The 22,138-nt window shown below is 48.2% G+C and overlaps 2 protein-coding genes across 6 annotated transcripts in view; one reads left to right on the top strand and one right to left on the bottom strand.

The window, feature by feature from the left end:
• VLDLR (very low density lipoprotein receptor) overlaps window positions 1-19,972 on the bottom strand; it is a 35,830-nt gene extending 15,858 nt beyond the window's left edge. The window contains exons 1-5 of one of the 4 annotated variants that reach the window (XM_055310306.1): window positions 19,550-19,971; window positions 19,235-19,386; window positions 6,946-7,065; window positions 3,088-3,210; window positions 1,559-1,681 (exon numbers count right to left, since the gene is read on the bottom strand). In XM_055310306.1, the coding sequence (XP_055166281.1) occupies window positions 1,559-1,681; window positions 3,088-3,210; window positions 6,946-7,065; window positions 19,235-19,386; window positions 19,550-19,842 (811 nt within the window). In that variant the 5' untranslated portion in view covers window positions 19,843-19,971. Of the gene's footprint in view, window positions 1-1,558; window positions 1,682-3,087; window positions 3,211-6,945; window positions 7,066-19,234; window positions 19,387-19,549 lie in introns of all 4 variants that reach the window. The other 3 variants (XM_055310307.1, XM_055310308.1, XM_055310309.1) reach the window with 3 other exon arrangements.
• The window catches only part of LOC129500169 (uncharacterized), a 136,051-nt gene continuing 133,622 nt past the window's right edge, over window positions 19,710-22,138 (top strand). For both annotated transcript variants that reach the window (XR_008662509.1, XM_055310314.1), the window contains exon 1: window positions 19,710-19,744. The gene's annotated coding sequence lies outside the window, so the exon portion shown is untranslated. The remainder of the gene's footprint in view (window positions 19,745-22,138) is intronic.

The following is a 22,138-nucleotide window of genomic DNA, read 5'->3' as shown; positions in this document are numbered from 1 at the left end:
GATGCAGGGACACTTGAGTAAGAAGAGAAATAAAGGACCAAGAAAAGAGCTGAAGACTGGAAGTTAATGGGAGATGAGAACCACACCAGATTCCTAAAGGGACAGCAGTGAATAACTTAAACCTGACCGGGGGATTTCGTTTTGAACGGCAAAGACTGAGCTATCTCTAAATGGACATCTAATCAGTTCAGATCATCTGCTGAGACTACCACGTATCAGGTATACAGGCAATCAGAGTCTCATAACAAAGCATTATGACACTGTGACTAAGAAGAAGCCATCATATTATGCTACCCTACTGGTTCCTTCTCTGTCGGTCCTTCAAATGAGGATCAGGGATAATGGGTCCTAAATATTTCCAAGTGTTAGAAAGTCACTGCTAGGGCTAGAATCTCAAGTCTAGTCCTCTGGTATGCTGCTGCTGCTGCTCAGCGAGGCAGACTAGCCAGTTTGTACTCTGACTCAAATTCCTGCCGAATGAATCAAGGTCACAATTTGGTGGTAATTAGGGTAGAGACCACGACTCTCTTGGGAAGCAAGATTTAAAAGGGAAACACTTGGCAGCCCCAGGGCTTACCAATACATAATGCTCAATTCTAAGACTGAACACCGAAACTCATTGGACTAGGTGCAGTGTTATTGACCTCAGAAGTTGACTTCTCCACGCAAGACTGGTGTTTGGACTGTAAGCACGCTCAGCTCACAAGTACTCTGCTGCGTCAGGAGGCCCCGGGCCTGTCAGCCTTGGGAGCTGTAGCTCTAGGGGCTCTATAAAAGGGCGGTAGCTTGAAAGAGTGCTCACAGCAATGTTTGTTCAACCCAGATATTTTCCCAGGGCCTCTCCTGGAACATGTAGCACTTTATTACACATTTTCCAGGAACAGAAACATGAAAGCGTAGGAAACAGAGCTAACTTTGACAGGCAGGAACTATGAGAAGAGACAAAAGCACCATCAGTTGGGTGAGGTTTTCTTTGGGTACCTGCTGGCAAGGTGGTTAGCATGGTTCTGTGCCAGGTTAACCTTTAGAAAGCTTAAGAAGAGAATCTAGTTTGGGGGGGAAAAAGAATCTAGTTTGGGGGTAAGACGTGCTCGTATGCTTCTCGAGTAATTCATTTCCAAGAAGCAGATGCCACCCTGAGACCTAGGAATGAGCTTGCTGGCCCTAGTTTCCTGATGGTTTAATAAAACCATCAGGAAGCCCAAGCCAAGAGCCCAAGCAAGGAAGGCCCGTGAATCCCTGTCCTAACACTCACAGATGCCCACATCATCATGGCCTCTCTGCGCTACTTCTAACTGGCAGTGCCCTGAATGACTTACCTTCTCATTTCTATCTGCCTAGGAGCCCACACCAAAGCAAGCAGTGGTCAGTAACCAGGGGGACTTGTGTCAGAGTTTTAGGGCAGTTAGGAAGGCCAAGTAGCTGAGCAGAGTGAAGTCACTGAAAAGCGAGTCAGTGGAGCTGCATCTTGACGCTCCAGTGAGCTTCCTTCCCCCTGCCCACCCTTCTCTGAGAAAAAGGGTCTGGGGGATTAGCCACTCAACACTGATCTTCTTACCACAGTTTTCTTCATCTTCTCCACTGTCACAATCATTTTCACCATCACACCTCCAGGACACTGGGATACACTGAGTAGAACGGGCGCCACAGCTGATTTCATTTATGCGGCATGTTCTCATATCTGTTGATGATATACAGTCTCAAAAGAGCCTCCCAATGCATCAGTGCAAAGCTGCTGCTCCTGAGCTGCCTGCAAGTGGTCACACCTGTAACTCAGCAGCCTGGTGAATGCGTGACATTCTACTTACTAGTCCAAGCCTGGGGAGATCACTGGCCAACTCTGCTGCTCAGAGGCCATGCCCACCGTGCTGCTTGGCAGGACACCCCAGAGCCTTGACTGTGCTACTCCTTCAAGGTTCCGTGGCAGGCTCCACTCGGACTTCTGTTTTACTTGGCACAGTTGGGCTTATTTTTGGCTGGCCTGCTCCTTGACCTTTTTTTTTTTTTTTTTTTTGTTATCTGTCAGCAGATAAGGTCACCTAATTCCAACTTCATTAAAGGCTGGATGGTCTGACACCTGTGAAGTATTGCCCTGCCTAGATTCCCATATAGGTTTCTTCACAACCTACGTTGGGTCTACAAGACAGGGACACCTCCTGATTCTTGACATCACTGGGTCACTTACCCTTCACTAAGACTCAGGGCCGTGACTTGGTGGACCCTCTTTACCTGTGGTGATTTACCCGCCCTGACCAATGTTCTTATCACTCCTCTGATTTCTTGCCTCAAAAACGGAAATGGAGGCATTCATCTTCCTTTCTGCTTCACTGTGCTTTGGGATCCTATTCCAGACCTAAACTTGGTTCCTATTCGATTTGCACTATTCATGCTTGGGCAGGTCTCTACCGCATGGAAATGAACACCAAGACTTTTTTCATCACAACACTCAAATGATCCCAATTTATCTGTCCCAAATCTTCCTCCTCTGTGATGCCACAGACCTTCCCCTGTCTATCCACCTAAGGACACAGATAGACATTTGCCTACCTATGCAATTTCTCTTATTAAAAATAAGCTGTAAGCTTGACCGTACTTTAATAACCTTAGGTACCGGGTTTGTTAAAAATCATGATGTCACCCTCTTTCTAGCCACCTTACCCCTTCAGTAATAGATTTTTTTTTCATAACACAAGCTATGCATCTAAAAGTTTATCCTGGGCCCAAGGGGGAACCCTCATATCTTGACTTAGCTTCCAGGACCAGAGTACCATCTGCTCAGAGTCATGATTACCAAATATTTGAAATGTGTGCACCTAGTCAAGGAGTTCTTAATCAAATCGGCTGGCTTCGGTCTTAAATGTTCAATAGTGAAGCTACCCAAGAGAATGTCAGTCTTGTTAGACTAGGGAGGACATTCGTTAAAGGACACTTATCAACTGTTAATGACTTGGCTGACCTAGGAGTCCACTGGCCTACACATCAACATAGGCAAAGGAAACTAAAACCAAGTTTTAGATGAAACCATACTTAGAGCTATGAGACACGAAACAGCCCGAGCAAGTTAAAAGTCCAAAGCAAGTCACTCACGGCACTGTTCTGGGTTTTCATCAGAACCATCTTCACAGTCAGGATCCCCGTCACACTGCCACCGGTTGGGGACGCACTGGCCATTGTTGCACACAAAGTCAGACTCTGCACACGTCTTCTTTACTACAAAAGCATATTGGCAGGATTAGAGTCAAAGTCACTTGAGACCTTATATTCCCATTGGAGGTAAAACTACCGTTGATATATTTTGCTCCAATAATGAAACTGAATGAATTAGTGCTCAACTGCCAATAGCCAGGAGAACACTAGAAAAATCTTTTTTTTTTTCCTCCAGAGAAGAAAGGTACTTGTTTGAGAGAGTGGGAGGATATGGAAGTCACTGTAAGACAGGAGTTGCTCCTTACCTTACAACCCAGAGATACCTTACAATTTTTGCCTGTTTTCTGTTGTTGAGTTTAAGTAATAGTTATATTCTCTTTGTGCATTTCTTCCAGGCCCTTCAGGTGCTTCATAAGGTTTAAGAGCCAAACATTCGGGCAGCCCGGGTGGCTAAGCGGTTTAGTGCCGCCTTTGGCCCAGGGCCTGATCCTGGAGACCCAGGATCAAGTCCCATGTCAGGCTCCCTGCATGGAGCCTGCTTCTCCCTCTGCCTGTGTCTCTGCCTCTCTCTCTCTCTGTCTCTCTCATGAATGAATGAATGAATGAATGAATGAATGAATAAATAAAATCTTAAAAAAAAAAAGCCAAACATTCCATCCTATGACTGATCACAATACAGCTCTACTGGGAGCATCTCCTAACAGTGCATGGGTTTAGTGTAGATTCAGAAGGATAAGCCCCAGGAATGAATATTGCCACTCCTATAGGTCTGTTGGGGGCAGAGGAACCCAGCCAGTAAGAAATAGAGAAAGCTTAAACCTGGGTACAAAAGAGGTCACATTTAGAATCCAAGAGACAGAGTAACATCAGCTATGAAAGCTGCCAATGTCTACAACTGATGACTAGAATGAAAAATTTCCTTAAAAAGGTATCAATTCTGTTACTGATTCTGACTAGGGCAGGCCTTTTTTCCTGTAATTCTGATGACCATTCAATTAATTTGTTGTCCAAATTGAGACAATCTCAGTGGAAAGGGGACACTTAACTATACCAGGAAGAGAAGCATAAACTTGACTCTCTTAAGCCAATTGAGTGGTTTGGTCACCTTAGCCATAAGGAAGTCAGAGTCAGATGAGTCTTGATAAGCAGCCACATAGAGTATTCTAGGCCCCTCCTTCCCAAGCTGTATTCTTTCTTGCTTGTGTGTTTAAACTTCCAGTTTACGCTCTTCCTCTCTAACGAACATTCTGTAAATGGCAAATCAGCTAAAAGCCAACAATTTGCTGAGAACTTGAAAGGGATTGCTTCAAGTCTGGGGTCTGAGCTATGGACAAGTCACAGAGTGTAGAGGACACAGAAGTAGAGGGCCACTCTGGTTTAGCCTTGGACGCTGTGCAGCAGGGAAATAATGATTCTAGCTCATTCCCAGAACTCAAGATGTGATGATGAATCATGATGATCCAAAAGGAATTATTCATCTACATGAGTTGTGTAGCCAAGGAAACAAGAAAGGCCATGTTAGCTTTTAGAATTGTACCTGTCTCTGAAATCCCTGAAATCCTCAAACTCCGGTATTCATGGTTAAAAGCGGTATCTGAGGGCCATGTGCTCCTGAGCATGTGGGAAGATGCCAGAGCATCTGCAGAGTGAGTTTGCTGTAACCCAACCTGTGAGGGTCCTCAGGAAGAGGAAGCAAGAAATAATTATAAAGAGACAAGGTGGTTTAAAGACATATAAAATGTTGTAGGCATAGACAAGCTGGCCATGCTACAAAGTGTTGGAGCAAAAGATAAATAGTGATGGAAGCTTTCTAGAGTTCATCTCTCTTCCATTCTGAATACAGACTGGGAGGGTAAAGAAAGTCTATTCGAATGGGGCCTTGAGAGATGGATAGCAGTGTAGGTGTGCCAAAGGGGAAGAGAACTAACAGTTACCCACTCAGAGTCTCTAAGTTACTCATTAATCAGGTCAGCCTCACACTTGAGTTCCATGGGGCTGATGGAAACACATGGCTCTGGATTCTAAGCTGTAGTTGACTAAGAATGCTGGTGGACATGCTTGAAAGAAACAGCCCTGCTGAAACTGCAGCCCAGTTCACTACCAAGAGGTTGCACAGGAAAAATAAGAAGTGTGGCTTTATGAGTTTTAAGCAATTGTGCAGCTTTTCCCTTCTAGGGAGGAACATCTCAAAATAAGCATGCAGAGCTTCCCTGAGCAGTGTTCCCACTTTCCTTCTATATCTTCATATCCTGGAGGCAGAGACCAATTCTGGCCAAGAATTTATTTAATTTTTTCCACCTGGAGTGATTTTCAGTACATAAATATCCCCCCTTCACTCTTGCAAACCCTCCTGCCGTGTGTCTAGCATTTACTTAGGTGGAGACTACTTTAGGAAAAGCCAGGGGTGACTCCTAAGATGACCCAGGTTAGTTGCTACCAAGTTAGTCAGATGGTCAGAGAAGGCTTCTGAAACATGAAGAGAATGATTACTTTCTAAGAAAGAACAATGGGCTTTGCCAAGTACATACTTTAGAATTGAGGAAGAATCACTACTTATACCAAGAGAGGAGTTGCCAAAGTGAGTCCTTCCAGTGAGAGATTTCGTGAGGGAATTCTATTACCTAGGTAACCTAGAAGTGACATGAACTCAATGTCTTGTAGAGTAGATTAAAATCCCAGCGTTAGAACGTACACGATGGCAAAGTAGTGCCCGGAGGACTACTGTTGGTCCTGAGACTGGAGATGCTTCTTCCCTGAGATTGTAGAAGGGACATCCTAGGTTTCCAAATGGGCTGCTAATCCACATATTGGTGTGCAAACACTCATGATACTGCTCAGCGAGCTCAAGCATAAGACCGCCTACCCTGATGCTTACGCTATGCCATTTTTGTAATGACGCATGAAGAAGCAGGTAAGGGCATAACAAGACAGCAGTTGATGCAATCTACCTTTAGCTTCTGTTTTTCTTCTGTATTTCTAGTTTGTAGACATCTTTCAATAACATCCATTAAAAGGCAAATGACAATGTTGTCACCAACATTCACACACAGTCTTGTTTCAAGATTCTGACACAGAACAAAGGGATCAAAAAATAAACTTCAGCATGTATTCAAGGTAGCCTAAATGCCACCTTGACACGTAGTTCTCAGCTATTCAGGCTCAACATGAGGCATTTCTCACAATGATCTCTGGATGACGTTGATCGGTGGGTATGACGGTATATCCCCATTCTCTGGGGGAAAGAATGTCTTTTACCCTGCCTACCATTTTAGAATTAGCATCTATTGTAGGCAATTATTAAAAATACTTATCTGATCTGTGATCGACAGGGGCCGTAGTTTCAAAGCCAGGAGTTTATTACCCCCCTGAAACCTGAGGGGATTTCTTACTGTTCATGACTTATTTTCTTTGGGGGGCGCTATCAGAGCTTTTTGAGAATTACAAAAAGAAGGTCTGTTCTAAGCAAGCTCCTGTCTCTACTTCTGGTCCTCCTGCCCCCTCTCCTAGCTTCCTATACTGAATGTTTGCCTGACCTCTGACAAACCAGGTCCTGTCATTTGGAAGGACCTCCACTTGATCTTCAACATTCCACACTCAGGCTGGTAGCCCCATGTCAAACATTCAACTAAATTCCTCTAGACCAAGATGTAGAGACTTTTGGGACCTGCAGTCAAGGCAATTCTTAGGAGTGGATTCTATTTTCAGAACCTCGAAACATTTAAGAAGCTAAGATAAGGGCATCACACTTAGTGACGTGCATGCATCCTCGTGAGGGACACTGCAAGGCTCCTTACTCACCACAGTTCTTTTCGTCACTGCCATCAGCGCAGTCTTCATCCCCGTCGCATTTCCACAGCAATGTAATACAGCGGCCATTTGTGCACTGGAATTGGGAGGGTTCACATTTGGCTTTTCTTCCTAAAATCAGGAGGGAGCACTTAGCTAAGCTGGGATACAAGCATGGGAAGTTAGAGCTGCAAGTTACCCAAAACCCATGGACATGGTCCTTCTCGAAGGGAGAGCTGCAGGCTCAGCAGGCTAGAACATTCTAGGGGCCAGGGGAGGGTGGGCATTGGGGCAGTGACAGGCAGTGATTGAATTCTTTGCTGGGCAAATGCCATCTGGAGAAGACTAGATTTCCCAGCTTCTCTTGCAGTGAGGCATAGCCATGGATGGGCCTAAGGTCTAGTTAATGGAATATAAATAGAATGATAAATAGAACTTCTGGGAAATATCCTCAAAGGGATTGGGGACCCATTATCCTTTCCTTTATTCCTTTCAGGATCCTGAAAATTGGGCATGGTGGCTGGAATAGAGATCCTGGGCCCATGGAGCCAGACCAAGATAGAAGGAACCTAGATTTCCCAGAGACCATGGGGAGTTAGGTTGGACTCACTTGCCCCTGGACTCATTTCCCTCATGTGTTTAACTCACTTGTGGAACTGTAATCAGCCAAATCCTAACCCTTTAATGGCATTTCTTGATCACATTTGGTACTGTTATTCATGGATGATGCCTCTATTACAAGTAAACTCAGGGAGACTTAGAAAGAATGATAGCAAAGAGGGGGCAGGACAGAGGTTTAATGTCCTCATTTTAAAAATCTGAGGTCTAATTAGAAAAAGACATGCTTACAAAACAGCTCAAAGATAAAAATCAAGAAGCTATAGTTGAGAGGTAAAGGGAGATCACTTTTAGCAACAGAAGAAAAAGTGAGGGAGCATCACAGACCCAGATTCTATTTCTCTGAATCTCTATTTTCCTGCACTCGATGTATGGATATTTAATTCACACAGTGGTATGAACTAATCCTTGTAAGTAGAACACTTAGTTTTGTTATTTTTTTGTTTTTGCCTGGCATGGGACAGCTAACATTCAGGTGTTTCCTACCATTAGCACATGTGCTCTTCTGGAGGATGTGATTTCTTTGAGCTAAAAGGCCAACGATCTGGTTGCTTAATAGAAATATACTGCTAATATTCAGGACAACCAGGGGTGCCCTATGGCTCGTGCAGATTACTTAGGCAGGCCCTCTAAGCAGATTTCCTGCCACCTTCCAGCATCTGCAGCTGTGGCATGCCGGCCTAAAGACAGACACTACAGTGACAAGCACAGACTGGAACTCTTGTGCCCGGTATACAATACTCCCGTTGGCCTCCCTACTATCAGCTAGCCCCTCCTATCTGGGGGCGGTCTATGCTTTGTGGCTAATTCCCAGAGAGATTAGAATTTGGTCCAAGTCAGGTTTACCACATGGGTGTGGTTCCATTCTTAGATACTGAATGTATTCATAAACCGTGTGTACCACTCTGCTCCCAAGAGTCTGGTTAAGGTGGGACCCAGATACAAAGCAGTATGATTTGATGGCACTTCCTACCTATATTTCACAACATTCGTTCATTTCACAAATATCTTATTGGCATAAGATATCAGGGATTGAGAAGGGTAGAGGTTGTTGGGGGAAGTCAGCAGCTGGCTTTTATACTGTTCAACCAAAGCAGAGAAGCAGCTGCCTCCCCCACCTATCCCTATATTTCCAACAGCCTCTCAGTGTTCTCGCTGCTGGGGGGGATCTGCTGCAGGGGCCTCTGGCTTTAGTTCTCTATCCCTACCTACTACCTTTGAGGGCTGTGGGAGTGGCAAGAATTTATTTAGAGAACTTAATGTGAAAGTGGCAGATGAACAGTTTGTCGTCAAACAACATCAATAGAAGTCTAGTTAGAACAGTCAGGCTCCAGTTAGGGTACGATGGAGGCTCTGAACTTTTTTTAAAGGTTTGAGGTACCAAAGGTTGTTCAGTGAAAAAGAAGACAAAAATTCAGACACACCTATACTGTAGGTAAAGGTAAAGCCTATAAAGCATAAAAAGGTCAGCATAGAATCAGACTTGGACAGGGACACAGAAGTAGGTGTCAAATGATGGTTTTCCACTTCAAGGTTAGGGCCTGGAAGATCTTAAAAATGACTTTGGAAGCTAGAGATTTCCTAGACATGCAAGCGGGCCTGGGATCAAATACAGGCACACAGGTGAAATCAGGCTGGCGTTTAGTGCCCCAGCACCTCCAGGAGAGTCTCTGAACATCATGGTAGCAAAGGAATGATCAGCAGTAAGAAATGAGAGTAAGATCCCAGCAGCACTGCTTCCAGAATTGATCCTAAGCAGACTTTCAGGACAAACATAAGCATTTTCTCAGTGTTTTATTCCAATTCCTTAAGACAAAAAGGAATTTAATGTCTACCTTTTCTTATCTGAGCTATTTCCACTTCCCCCAAGCTTCTACCCAACAGTCCTGGAACTGTGTTTTACTGGGACACACACGTGACCCTGTATTATGAGGGGGGAAGCGATGGAGGTTAGAAGTGGAGAAAGCTACTGAATGCTGTTGCTCCTTCACAGGACGAGTGGGGTGGGGGTGGGGGTGGCGGTGGCTAAGGCTGGCTAGCTGCCCTCATACGGGACCCTCTCTTTAAAGAGAGGTAAGACCGTAGGCCTGATGGCCATGCCTCAGTTTCTTATTATCTAAGCATTCGGTTATGAGGTTGCTCCTGGGCGGAACGTGGCCCTGGCTTCTGTTGAACGTCCCGCCTGGTGCAGGGCAGCCAGAGCTCCGAGGCTGGATCCCGTGCTGGGACCGTGGCCAGACTGCAACGCTGTGGGTGTTCCGTCAAAGTTTCAAAAAGATTCTTCTCCATCTCGCCTCTGGTGCTCGGCTGGGAACACGGCCGTACAGAGCTCCAGGAGAACCGAAAGCACCAAACAAGTTAAGGAGCTTTTGATTTCCACAGCCTTTGGGGGATTACAGGATTGTGGACCTATAGGCTATTTTCATCCGTGACCCTTAAGTCTACTTTCATAAAGGGAACAGTTGAGCTTGAAATCGTCTACACTCGACGTGCTTTTATTTTTTTTTTAAGATTGATTGATTTATTTTAGAGCATGGGAGGGAGGGGCAGAGGGAGAGGGTGAATGAGTTCCAAGCAGACCCTGCACCAAGCACCCAGTGCCGGGCTCGATCTCCTGACCCTGAGATCATGACCTGAGCTGAAACCAAGAGTCGAAGCCTCAACAGTGTGTGCCACCCAGGCATCCTCCTCTCTCCCCCAAGGTGCTTTTAATCCTTAGGCTAGGCTAAGACACGGATTGATGCCTCAAAAAATAACCCTAGGAGTAGAAGCTCTAGGCAACCAATATCTCCAGATCTATCTGCCCAGAAAGGTGAACAGCTGAGAGTCGATGTGGTTTTTAGCAGGTTCCTCAAAGCCACGGGGATTCATAGGAATGCCTTAGTGCCAAAAAGGTGGTTAAAGTTGGGGGTCGGTGGAGGAAAGGCCGTGACAGTGGGGAACCTGGGTGTTTTGCCTGTTTCAGCCAGGAAGGCTTTCTTTATCAATACTTGACTTTTGTGTAAGAATTTGAAAAGGGTTCTTCCTGTTGCTTTAAGAAATCAAACCGTTGGCCTTGATCTGGATCTTCTTTGAGCTCTAATACTTAGAATGACTATCCCTGCCCCTCTGGGTCAGGGGGTCGGAAGTCACTTGTACGTAGTCACATACGTACCTAGTCACAGCTATTTACCTTTGTAATGAAAGAAGGCCCACCCATGCCAAGGACTAACTTGCTCATTCTGTCACTTGCCCAGGCGGAATCAGACCCTGCAAACTGACCTTAAGGCGCCTTGTCCCAGGAGCCCTGCTCACCTCAAGAGTGAACGTTGCTGCCCAGACATGTTGGTGGTTCAGTGGCTCCAAAAAACTCAGGGGCTTATTTATGTCTTTATTTTTAAAGATTTTATTTACTCATGAGAGACACAGAGAAGTGGGTTCCCTGCAGGGAGTCTGATGTGGGACTTGATCCCGGACCCCGGAATCACGCCCTGAGCCAAAGGCAGATGCTCAACCACTGAGCCACCCAGGGGTCCCAAAACTCAGGGGTTTAAATGCACACAGATGTCAGCCTGCTGTTGCCTGACTGTCCCTGCAAGGTTTAATGGGTCAGTGGGAAACTGCATAGACCTCACAGTAGATATCAAGCCTTCATGGTAGGCTGCACTTTTCCCTAGAGGGCTCCAGGCTGCCCAGGGTACGGGGAGGTTTCTGAGTATCAGGCTCGACCTGAACTTGAACCAGCACAGAGAGGCTCAGGCTGCCACTCTCCTGGGACTGGCGGGGCCCAGGATTCAGGGGCCTCTCCCTCTCCTCCTTGCTTGAGAGATGGGTGCTATCTACAGGAATGTCTTTAGTCCACTTGTTGGGCCACTTCTGGGGCCGCCAAGGGCATTTATTTTTAGTCACACTTCTGCTTCTTCTTTAATGCCAATCTTTCTATTCATAGGCTAAAACTCATTTTAGGATAAGCAGACTTGCGAGTCAGCAAAGTGGTTTTCTCTCAGGAGAGGTTAGTGAGAGGAAGGAAGGCAGACAGCCCTAGCTGTCGGGCACGGAGGTTGTGTTCCGGCCCCACTGTCAGGCTCTAAAGCACTTCTAAGAACTGCCTGAAAGCTGTTAAATACTTTGGCCAGGGACACCTGGGTGGCTCAGCGGTTGAGCATCTATCTACCTTCAGCTCAGATCATTATCCCAGGGTCCTGGGATCAAGTTCTGCATTGGACTCCCCACTGAGCACAGAGCCTGCTTTTCCCTCTGCCTGTGTCTCTGCCCCTGTCTCTCTCAATCTCTCTGTCATGAATAAATAAATAAGTAAATAATCTTAAAAAGAAATACTTTGGTCAATCCTTCTGATTCGCTGAAATAAGTGAATCTTAGAGTTCACTTGTCCCACTGACATCAGATTGAGATGATCTTAAGAATCATAGGTAAATAAGCTTTCAAAATTATTTGCCAAACACAGCTCTAAGCCTTCAGTCTTTTAATTCATCTGAATTCTAAATCCTCCACTCTGAGTACTACTGTTCCCCTTTTATGTATCAGGTAAGGAGAGGACAGAGAAGGGAAGTACAGTGCTTGCCCAGGATCAGCCTGTACAGAATGAGGATTTGAACCCCAGGTGGCCTGGCTTCAGATACTACACTGCTGAACATGCACAGAATCTAAAGCATCTAATGCAGGACTACTTCCCCTTAGAATATTCTGTTGATTTTGGTAACTTGGGTAACAGAGTCAGTTTAAATCAATCCAGAATGAGGTAGGTAGTTTCACCCGTCAAGATGATACTGTCCTAACAGTCTTATTATCGAAAGACAGCCTTCCCTGCCCCATTTTAATTAAAATAAAATAAAATTTAAAAAGCCTAGAGTATCCTCAGCAGGGTTTTTTCTAGAAGGACTACATGGCTTGGTTGTCTTGTCCAGGATACATCAGTCAAATCAAGGCATATTGCGAAGTTAAGAGTTTTTTTTTTTTAATATTATGTATTTTTTAAATTGGTGTTCAATTTACCAACATATAGTATAACACCCAGTGCTCATCCTGTCAAGTGCCCCCATCAGTGCCCCCCCTCAATGCCCGTCACCCATCCCCCAACTCACCTCTCCTTCCACTACCTCTTGTTCATCTCCCAGAGTTAGAAGTCTCTCATGTTTTGTCACTCTCTCTGATTTTCCCCACTCATTTTCTCTCCTTTTCTCTATAATCTCTTTCACTATTTTCGAACTTACAGTTTCTATGGGAGGCAGAGGCTAGGTCCCTGGTGCTCTTGTTCTCATTGGCATCAGAACCCCCACAGGGCTTGTTGGAACACCTGCGGGGCCTATCCCCCCACAGAGGTTCAGATTCAGCTGGAGCAGGGCGGGGACAGAGCTCCCTTTCTTGGGTTCCCAGATGGTATTGACGCTGCTGGTTCCTGACCACACTTTGAAACCACTGCCCAAAGTTTAGGAGGCTAAGATTCTACCCTCAGGGGAAGTGACCATGTCCTTTTCAGGGTGGAATATATAGTTCTTACCCCCATAAGCCTGCACACCCACTGCTGGATGGGCACAAGTGCTCAGTGCCATTCTTACAATGGACATTAATCATGGTGACAGCATGAGGCAAAGCCTTTGTACCCATTAGGTAGGTAAAATTTATCTAGATGCCTTAACAGGGCTACATGGTAAAGAGGTTCTTCTAAAGCCTGCCTTCTCTTTGCCAGAAGCCCCTATCCTTGGGGGGCTCCATCACTTCCTCCAACCCATGGAGGTTGGTCCCGTGGAGAGCCAGGTTCTTCTCCCCTGATATTTTGCCATCCATCCCTGGCCCCATCTGGGCTCTCATCCCTCCCTTGATCTGTTCCTTCTTCCTCCAGGTTGCCACATCAACCATCCAAGTCAAGATGGTGACCCAAACCACCTAGACTGGCCTGAAGTGCCAACAATGGGATCACTTCTAGGTTTCTCACTGGCTCAAGGGCCGAGTCTGGTTCCCTACCCATTTCCCCCCAACTTTTCCCTATTGCTTCCCATCAGCCCTTGGCTCAGAGTACACCCAGGGATGCCCCCAGCCCCACTTGCCCCAGGCCTGTGTCCTCACTATTGATCTGTCTCGGTTTGCTCCTGTCACTCCAGTATACACAAATGCCTCCCTTTGAAGGAGGCCCTCTATTCCTTTCCTGACCCACCAAGTGTGGTCTGGCTGCTTCTCGATGGTCACACAGTTGCCGTGTACTGAGGTGTTTGCCCTCCCTGCCTGTTTCCATCTCTACAAGTGGAGATCCCCCTCACCCTACCCCAAGGCAGGGCCTAGAATTTATCTTTGTAACTTGGGAGCAAGTTCCTGACATCTCAGTATCTTTGGGCACTAGTGAGTATTCCTGGATGAATCAACTGATTCATTAGTTCACTGATAAAGCTGGTTTGAACTATAGACTTTTTCCAAAGCATTCTTTCCAGCTTTCCTGAACTTGAAGCACATGACCTGTTGTTTGACCAACTAGAATATTCTGAAAGGCTCTATGTTATAAAGTCCATTGTTCCTTATGCCCATGGGGGTACCTTCACATCATCTTTGTGCCACTTGATAATATAAAAACTGTGTGCTTTCCCACACTTATCTATCACAGTGAGTACGTCACTGTAGGTACATCTGGCCTCATTTTCCTGTGAAGAGCGAGGTTCCAGTGCACAGGGAACAGTAGTGGCAGCTAACTGGTAGAGTTAGAAATTTGATGTGTAAGACTTGGATTTCACTTGGGACCTGCTTTAGTGCTCTTTAGTAATGTTGGCAGCAACCCATGGTTGCTGGAATCTGATCACTTTTGTAAGATCATCTGTGGAGATGGAATAGCATCTGACTTTGTCACATGAGAGTCTGAGTTCTTGGTGACAGTTGGGAAACATAGTATTCTGTAACACAGGTAGCAAGTGGGAACTCCAGCAACCTTCAGCCGCTGTCTGCCTCTTTTATGATTAAGGCTTAAATACTGAATCTGCTCACTCCTCTCCAGAGCCTCTATTCCAGGTGAACTTTGATTTCCTGGTTTGACTTCCCCACTAGACCAAATGCCATGAAAGAGAGGACCACCTGCCTAGTTACTGTGTCCTCCCCATGCCTGTGCCGCCAAGTGGCTCATGGTTAGGTGCTCAGTAGATGGTCGTCAAGTGGTTTTAAACAGAAGTATAAGGAATGTCGACATCAATCTACCACCTATTTAGTGAACCTACAGATCAGTTAATAACTCAGATTTTGGGAAGCCTTCTTAGGAAAATGAAAGATTAGAGGCAGTCTATAAAATAGGAACCCTATTAACTCAGAGAATTTGGGGGGAAAAGAATAAAGTTCTAACGTGAAGTAATTTGCAAATGTTGGAGTTAGGGGAAGTATTAGGTTATAACATATAAACACGTGAAGTAATCCACAAATATCTATCATCAAGGTTTTATCATCTCTCTTGCTTGGCTAATTGCAAGCTCCACCCCACCTCCACCCCCTAAAATTACGTCTGTATACATAAAGGCTCCTAGCTAGTAGGGCCAACCCAAAAGGGCTGGTGGCAAGATCAACCACTCCAGCCAATGGTCCCATCTTAAACTTTCTGCCTCTTAAATATAAGAGTGTTCATACCTTTCCCCTACCCCGCCCCCCCCCCAAGCAGTTTTAAAATACAAAGTAGTCAAAGGATCCCCAAGCAAACATTAAGCCATTTTTTTTTTGGCATAATCTCTATCCTTAATCTCATGGCACCCAGGAGGCATGCTCTTGCTGAATTTGAGCCCACAAATAACCAGCAGGCCCAAGCTTTCCTAGGACGCATCACATGAAGGAAAAAGGATGCTAACATTACAGTATCACCTGCCCTCTCATTTAGTTCCTGCAGCATGGCTAGTTTATCTAACTAGGTGGCATCAACCACACTTAGAGTTTTTATTGCTAAGCCAACAGAACAGCTTAGCAAGGAGACACCGATTCACATTGGAAAATACACAGTGAAATCATCAAACAAGATTCTGCTAGAGCTATGTCACACTCTGTCTGAAAGCTTTTAAAAGCTATCAGTCTTCAAATTTGCTAGCTAAAAATTCTTTAGGTGGGCACAAAAATTTGTTCCTGGACCACTTCTATTCAACAGGTACATCTCATCCATCACTTTTGCAGAAGGTATCTTTGGACCTTTGGTCTTGGAAGTAGTCTCCTTGTACCCTAAGTACTGTCTTGAGATTAACTTACAGTAGAAGGGAACATACTAAGCACTTTGAGTCTATCAACTAGCCATCTGGAGAGCAGCCGGCCCTGATTGGCTCTCCTAAGGCAGCTACATTTATCATCAATGTCACTGCAGACCTTATCATAACCCTTGGAGGCATTTGATTTCTCATAGGCTGGTATGAGAAGGTGGCTTTCCAAAGAACAGTCAGTATCCAAAGTAAATTTAACTATGACTTAAAGTCAAGTAGGTAACTGCCTATACTTGATTACTTTTCCTTCTACCAAAAAAGCCAGCTTCATTCACACTCTGTAAGAAATAGAAAACGGTCTATTTTTTTTTTTAACACGAGTTGTCTGTACATCTATGCTGTGCTCTGAGTTTTCTGGTCTTTGGGTCAAAACCCAAAGCCGTGTGGCTGGGAGCTGCCTGTTTCCTTGCTTATGGCCATGTTCTACTCTGGGAGCTCTTGTGAAGTCTCACCAGTTTGATACTTCTGGAATAGAAGGGGCTTGTAACCACTTTTTGTCACTTCTAAAATGGTAGTAAAACTGCTCAAGTGAAATCAAATTTATCGTTATTCAATTTTATGAAAGGCAAACACTTCAATCAGGACTTCACTTCTTTTAAGCATGGAGACTGCCATAATTACCTTGCTAGCAAGGCTTACTGCTTAAATATGCAGTCGATCATGGTAAAGTCTTAATATTTGGCTGCTGTACTGAACTTGGCCTTTACACATGCATTAGGAATGTGGGGACACCAGCAGTAAAAGCAGAGAATCAAAACAACACAGGACGGACATTATAGCTAAATGTCACATGTAGCAAGCAACAGGCCAATTGCTCAGACTTCAGGAAGCTGTCACTTGCCTGGTGATCCTTGTTTAAAGAGTCCAGGCTCACATGCTCTTTCTTTGGCCTAAACGGGGATCAGGATCACTGCCATACTTTCCCTTGGTGCTATGGGGTGGGTCAAGTTTATTTTCTCCTTGTCCTCCTGTCTCCTATCCCTCCAGGTCTCACTTTACAAACCTACTCCCATAGTAAGAGAAGTCTCTGTCTACTCTTTTGCTAGGTGCTAGCCATCTCTGAAGAGCCCTCATAAAACCTTGGTTTTTCTAGGCTCTGGCTTTAATGATGATGTGTGGTACCCCACATCCTAAGCCTGACTACCTAGGCTGATGGAAAACGTACTAGAATTCCCAGGGACTTGCAGTCAGGTATACTCACTACTGAGTTTTAGCTTCTGTAGTTAGACCGATCTAAGTTTCTGGACGGGATCTTAGAGCATCCCTGCCCGGTCCTATTTTAGACCAGCACCAAGAGCATGTTTGGGGGAGGAGAGGTTGGGAAGAAGGGATGCACACAAAACCAGGGCCAGAAAGTCAGCCCATATACCCTGGGGCTTTGAACTTCAGACAAAAGCCAGTCTGGGTTGGCGTAAGGTCACTACCTCTTCAGCCAACCCCAGAGTCTGTTCAGTTGAAAAATGATGTGCCTCCTTTCCTTGGAAGAATTTAAGTCTTTCCTGGGCTCTTCATGGCATGTCACATATTTCACATGTGACGTAGAGCAAAAGGGACCCTCACCTACCTAATACCAGGTGAACATATGGCTTCAACTAACTCATTTCATGAGCTCAAGGGCATTCCCAGCACTCTATAGGATAAAGTTGGCCTCCAACGGAAAGTTACTACCTGTTAAACTAAAAGAACAGGGAGGAGGAGGAGGAGGACATACAGCAAAAACAAAATCTCTCCCCCCACCTCCAGGGCGGTTATCCGTAGTTTCTGGTACAGCTTAGTCTCTTGAAGTGTTATGAAAAGTATCATGCAAGTCATGGAACGATCCTGAGAAATCATTTAATAAGTTAGTATTGCTCATCCATTAATGATTAATGTTCCAGTCTGAAAATTCTTGCGGGCCAGGCTCCCCCAGGCTCTTAGGTTGGTTGTCACAGCTCAGAGGCTCTCTCCAGGCCTCGCCTTCTTCGAGGAGTCCAGGCTGGGGAGAGCACGGGAGGGGACAGCGCGAAGGAGGCTGTGGGGCGCCTCGCGTTCCCCTACAGACACTACTGCTCGGGCTGCTATAGTCTGAGTTCGCGGAGCCATGTGACCAGCCCAAACGTGATCGGGCGGCCAGCCAATCGCAGAGGGCAGGGAAGCCCGTGCCAGCTTCACACGCTCGCTCGGGACGGCCGGAGCCCAAGGGCCGGGGGCAGGGGCAGGCTGCGAACCCCCTGGTACCCCCGCCGGGAGGCCGCCGGACCGCACACTTGGAAGTTGGCTGGCTTCAGGACACACGTGACTGCGGGCGGGCGGCCGGAGCTCGGACTCCGGAGGGGTACTTGGGGCGGGCCGCTCCCCCCCCACCCCCGGGACCCGCCAGCCCCTCCGCGTGCTGTCAAGCTCACACCGGGGACGCGCCGGCACTCTGGCCCGAGCCCCAGAAGGGCTGCCCGTCCTTGCCCGGGAAAGTTGCGCGTCTCCAGCCGGGAGGCTGGCTGAGGGCAGGGCTCCGGGGCCCAGGGCGGCAGACCCCGGGCACGACCGTGGTCGCCGCCGCCACCCACCGGCCCTCGCGCTGCTCCCTTTGATCTATTGTCTGGAATGAAGGCTAATTACACAGCCACTAGATTAGGACTCCATTCCTCTCGAGGAAATCTCACCGGGAACAGAAGATCAGCAAACTAACCTGATTAAGTCTTGGTTCCGCTCCCTTCCCCCCTCCCCGCCCCCCCCCCGCTCAGCTCCACGGGAGACCCGAGAGGTTTACAAACACGGCGCGAGGGGGGCGGGGAGGGGCAAGGCAGGAGGGGAGGAACACCCCGTGGGGAGTCCTACTGGAAGCCGCCCTCGTCCTCTGACCCGCACGCCAGGAGACCACCGGGCGCCCGGGAGGTCGCAGTCCGGGTGCGCAGGCTGCGCACTTGTAGTGGCTCCCTGGAGCCTCCCGGCTGCCGCCCATCGAACGTGAGCCCGCTCACCGCCGCCGGGACCTGGGACCTGCGCCCCGCGCCCCCGGAGGCGCCCGCCGTCGCCCGCCCCCCGCCCCCCGCCGGTCCCAGGAGCGCGGCCCCGGCTCCCGCGCACCGCCCGGCCCGACCCGGCCCTCTGCCTCCTTCCTAACACTCCGCCCGGCAGCGCAGACAGAACCATTGTTCGGTGCGCGGAAGCCCACATGCCCCAGCCCCGGCCGAGCGGGGTGAAAACGAGGCAAAGCAGTGGCTTCGGGGGACAGAGTGAAGGGAAGGACGCCGAGTTCAGACGAGGCTTCAGGACACCCCCAATCCCACTGTCCCCCAAGCCCGGCTCCCCGTGGCCGCGGCGCTGACAGTCTGCTCAGAGGCGCCACCAGGGTTGGGAGGGAAAGACGGCGAGCGGAGCGCAGAGGCGCCTCCTAGGAGGTGGGGAGGTGGGGGGGGGGCGCAAAGGAGACCCGCGCCTCGGGGCCCGCTGGCGCCCCGGCGGGGTCCGGGCGGCCGGCGGAGGGGCGCGTCCTCACTCACCCGCTCCGGTGGCGCGGCTCTCCCGGGGCGCCCAGCACAGCGCGAGCAGCAGCCAGAGCGCCCAGCGCGCGGACGTGCCCATGGTGCCCGCCTGGATGGTGCCGCCGCCGCCGCCGCCGCCGCCGCTCGCTCCGCACAACAAGTTACCAGCCCTTCGCAAAGGAGGAAGGAGGTGGGGGCGGGGAGGGGGGAGGGGGAGAGGAGGGGGAAGGAGTTAGAAAGGGGGAAAGGGAGCAGGGAAGAAGAGGGCACCCCCTCCCCTACAACTTGCACAATCTCCTCCCCACCAGCCAACCCACCCACCCACCCACCCACCTCCCCGGGCTGCAGCAGCGGTGCAAGCCGAGCCTGCGGGCAGAAGATAATGCAGGCGCTGCAGAGGAGGGGAGGGTACGGGAGGGGAGGGGAGGGGAGGGGAGGGGAGGGGAGGGAGGGGGTGGGGAGCCGAGAGCAGAAGACGGCAGAAGGGAGCGGAGCCGGCCGCGGAGCACCCACACTGGCGACTGCCGGGTGAGCAGCGAGGAGGGGGCAGGAGGGGGAGTGGTCAGCGAGGGGCGTGGGGGGAGCGGCGGCTCCAGCCCGCGGTCCCCTCGACGCGCTGCTCTCATAAGCTCTGGGCAGCCAGGTGCCCGCGCAGGGGGTGTGCGAGTGTGTGTGTGTGCGTGCGTGCGTGAGTGGCCGTGGCCGCGGCCGTGGCCGCCGCTGCCGCCGCCGCCGCCGCCACCACCAGCACCCGGACTGCTCCTGGGGCCCGGCTGCTCCGCGCGTCCGCCCGGGGCTCACGGGGGCCCGGGGCGGCCGCTGGTTGGCTCGCGCGCCGCCCTCGCCTCCAATCCCCGGTGCCTGCCCTAATTTCCTGATCTAGGGAACCTGCCGCCGCAGCAGCTGTGCGCTCCCTACTGTCATTGCCGTACCCTCCCGGCAGGGCAGCCGCCGACCGTAAATGCAGCCGCAGCAGTTAGCGCTGATGCAACTATTGCTGCTGTTGCCACCACCAGCCCGCTAACTGGGCCCGGCGGCCCCGGGGGCACCTGCGGCTTCCAAAGGCGGCAAGAGCCTCCCTCTCCCTGCCTCCCTCTCCCGCGCCCCAAAGAGAGGCTGGCAGTGTAAGGCTGGTATGGTAGGTAGCGTCTGCCGCGGGCCTCCTCCCTGCACCCGCAAGTGATGGAGTGGGACGGGCTCGACACGTTTGGGCTGCTCTGAGGTGGGGTTCGGGGTGCCTGTCTCAATCGCACGCCGAGATGCCATTTTCGCTAAAAATTAAATGTTTTTAAATGAGTGTGTGTGTGTGTGTGTGTGTGTGTGTGTGCGCGCGCGCGCGTGCTCACGAGCGCGTGCGTTTGTGGTTGGTTCTCTGTAATGGAACGGGACTAAAATAACCCAGCCTGGGAGGAGGGAAACTGCTAGGGCAGCCCTGCATTCTCTCATCAACGATTATAGTTAATTGCTAATTGCACAGAATGATAGTTTGAGGGCCTGTAATTAAAAGCTTAACCTTTTCTTGTTTGGGAGAAGGGGGAACCTAGGTTTATTCTTCTTGGTACACTTTGTAACATCCCAATTATAAGACTAAAGAGGAAAGGAAGTAAGGCAAGATTCCTATTAAGGATTGATTCTTGTTTTGTGCCTGGCAGCACATGAGCCTATAATTTGTTTTGTACGTGTGTTTGCTTCAGGTTTCTTGCACACTTGCCCCTGGCTGACGTGCATCGTCTGCTGTGGTCTGTTAAGCATTTAACAAGAGTTGGAGGGCACACCAAGCTATTTCTCCTTCTTAAATGAAAGGGTTTACGTATGTTTTTTTAAGTTATTTTTTTCTTTTTTCTGAAGGTATTTTTTTTTACCCAATGACCCAAACTTCACAGGTTTCGATAGGACCACATTCTAGCCGTGTTCTCTTGGTGATCTGAGAAGTGGTGGGCGTTGCTTAGCTATATTCTCTTTGCCCTGGTTCTTCTAGGTGTTTGTCAAGGCTAGCCATCGGATGGGATCTTTATTAGGAACTTACTGTATCCAGGAGATGGCAGGAAAAGGAAGATTGCAGATCAGGATACAGTTTGGTGGGGCCAGGGGATCTCGTGACTGATAAATATTAAGGAGCTTAATTCTGTATTGGTGGAGTGTTGCACTATAACTAATTTTGATTGCTGTTTTGCCTACTCTGTGGTTAAACATTTGATGCAAACTGCAGCAGCCATACACATGTTGCGTGTGAAATTGAATTCAAATTTGTCTTATACCATTTAGTAGCGAAAATGCATGCAGGTGTTGCTCACCTAATGGGCATTAAGGTGTGATGGTAAAACCTTTGGGGTGCATCATCCTCAATATTCTCAGAGTTCTGAAAGACCATCTGAAAATGAGCTGTGTCACTTCACAGGTGAGGAAAGGTGGTAGAAGGATGAGTGGAATCAATATTAAAAAGCATGACATTAATAAACAGTCAATGTGGCTTGTTTTTAATATTTTTTCTCAGACATAAATGCATAGGTGTTCCAAGCTAAACACTGTTATGGTAATACACTTATACTTGACAAACATGCATGCTTTCTGCCTCTCCAAGGGATATAAATAATCTGTTGGTGAACTTAGCTGAGGCTCTGTGTTTAGTCTTGTAGCTTTATTGTTGAATTGATAGGAAGCATAATATTTAATTGTAGCTCTGATTGGCTGTGGAACTTAGGAAAATCACTGGGCCTCTCTGTGCCTGCCTCCTGACCTATAAACTGAAAACTAATCCACATCAAGTCAGCACGCTCTGTGGCCTCAGGGACCAGCTCTCTGCAAAGCATTGATTGAAGAAAACAGTTGTAAGAGGAAATGAACTTAATACAGAAAATAACCGAATAACCAAAATGAGAAATTTATCTGAGTGGAGATGGGTGTGGTTGAACTAACTGGTCT

This window comes from Nyctereutes procyonoides, unplaced genomic scaffold (genome assembly GCF_905146905.1).
Source record: "Nyctereutes procyonoides isolate TBG_1078 unplaced genomic scaffold, NYPRO_anot_genome, whole genome shotgun sequence".
Classification (NCBI taxonomy): Eukaryota; Metazoa; Chordata; class Mammalia; order Carnivora; family Canidae; genus Nyctereutes; species Nyctereutes procyonoides.
Note: the sequence above shows the minus strand (reverse complement) of the source record. Positions and strands in the feature narration are given on the sequence as shown.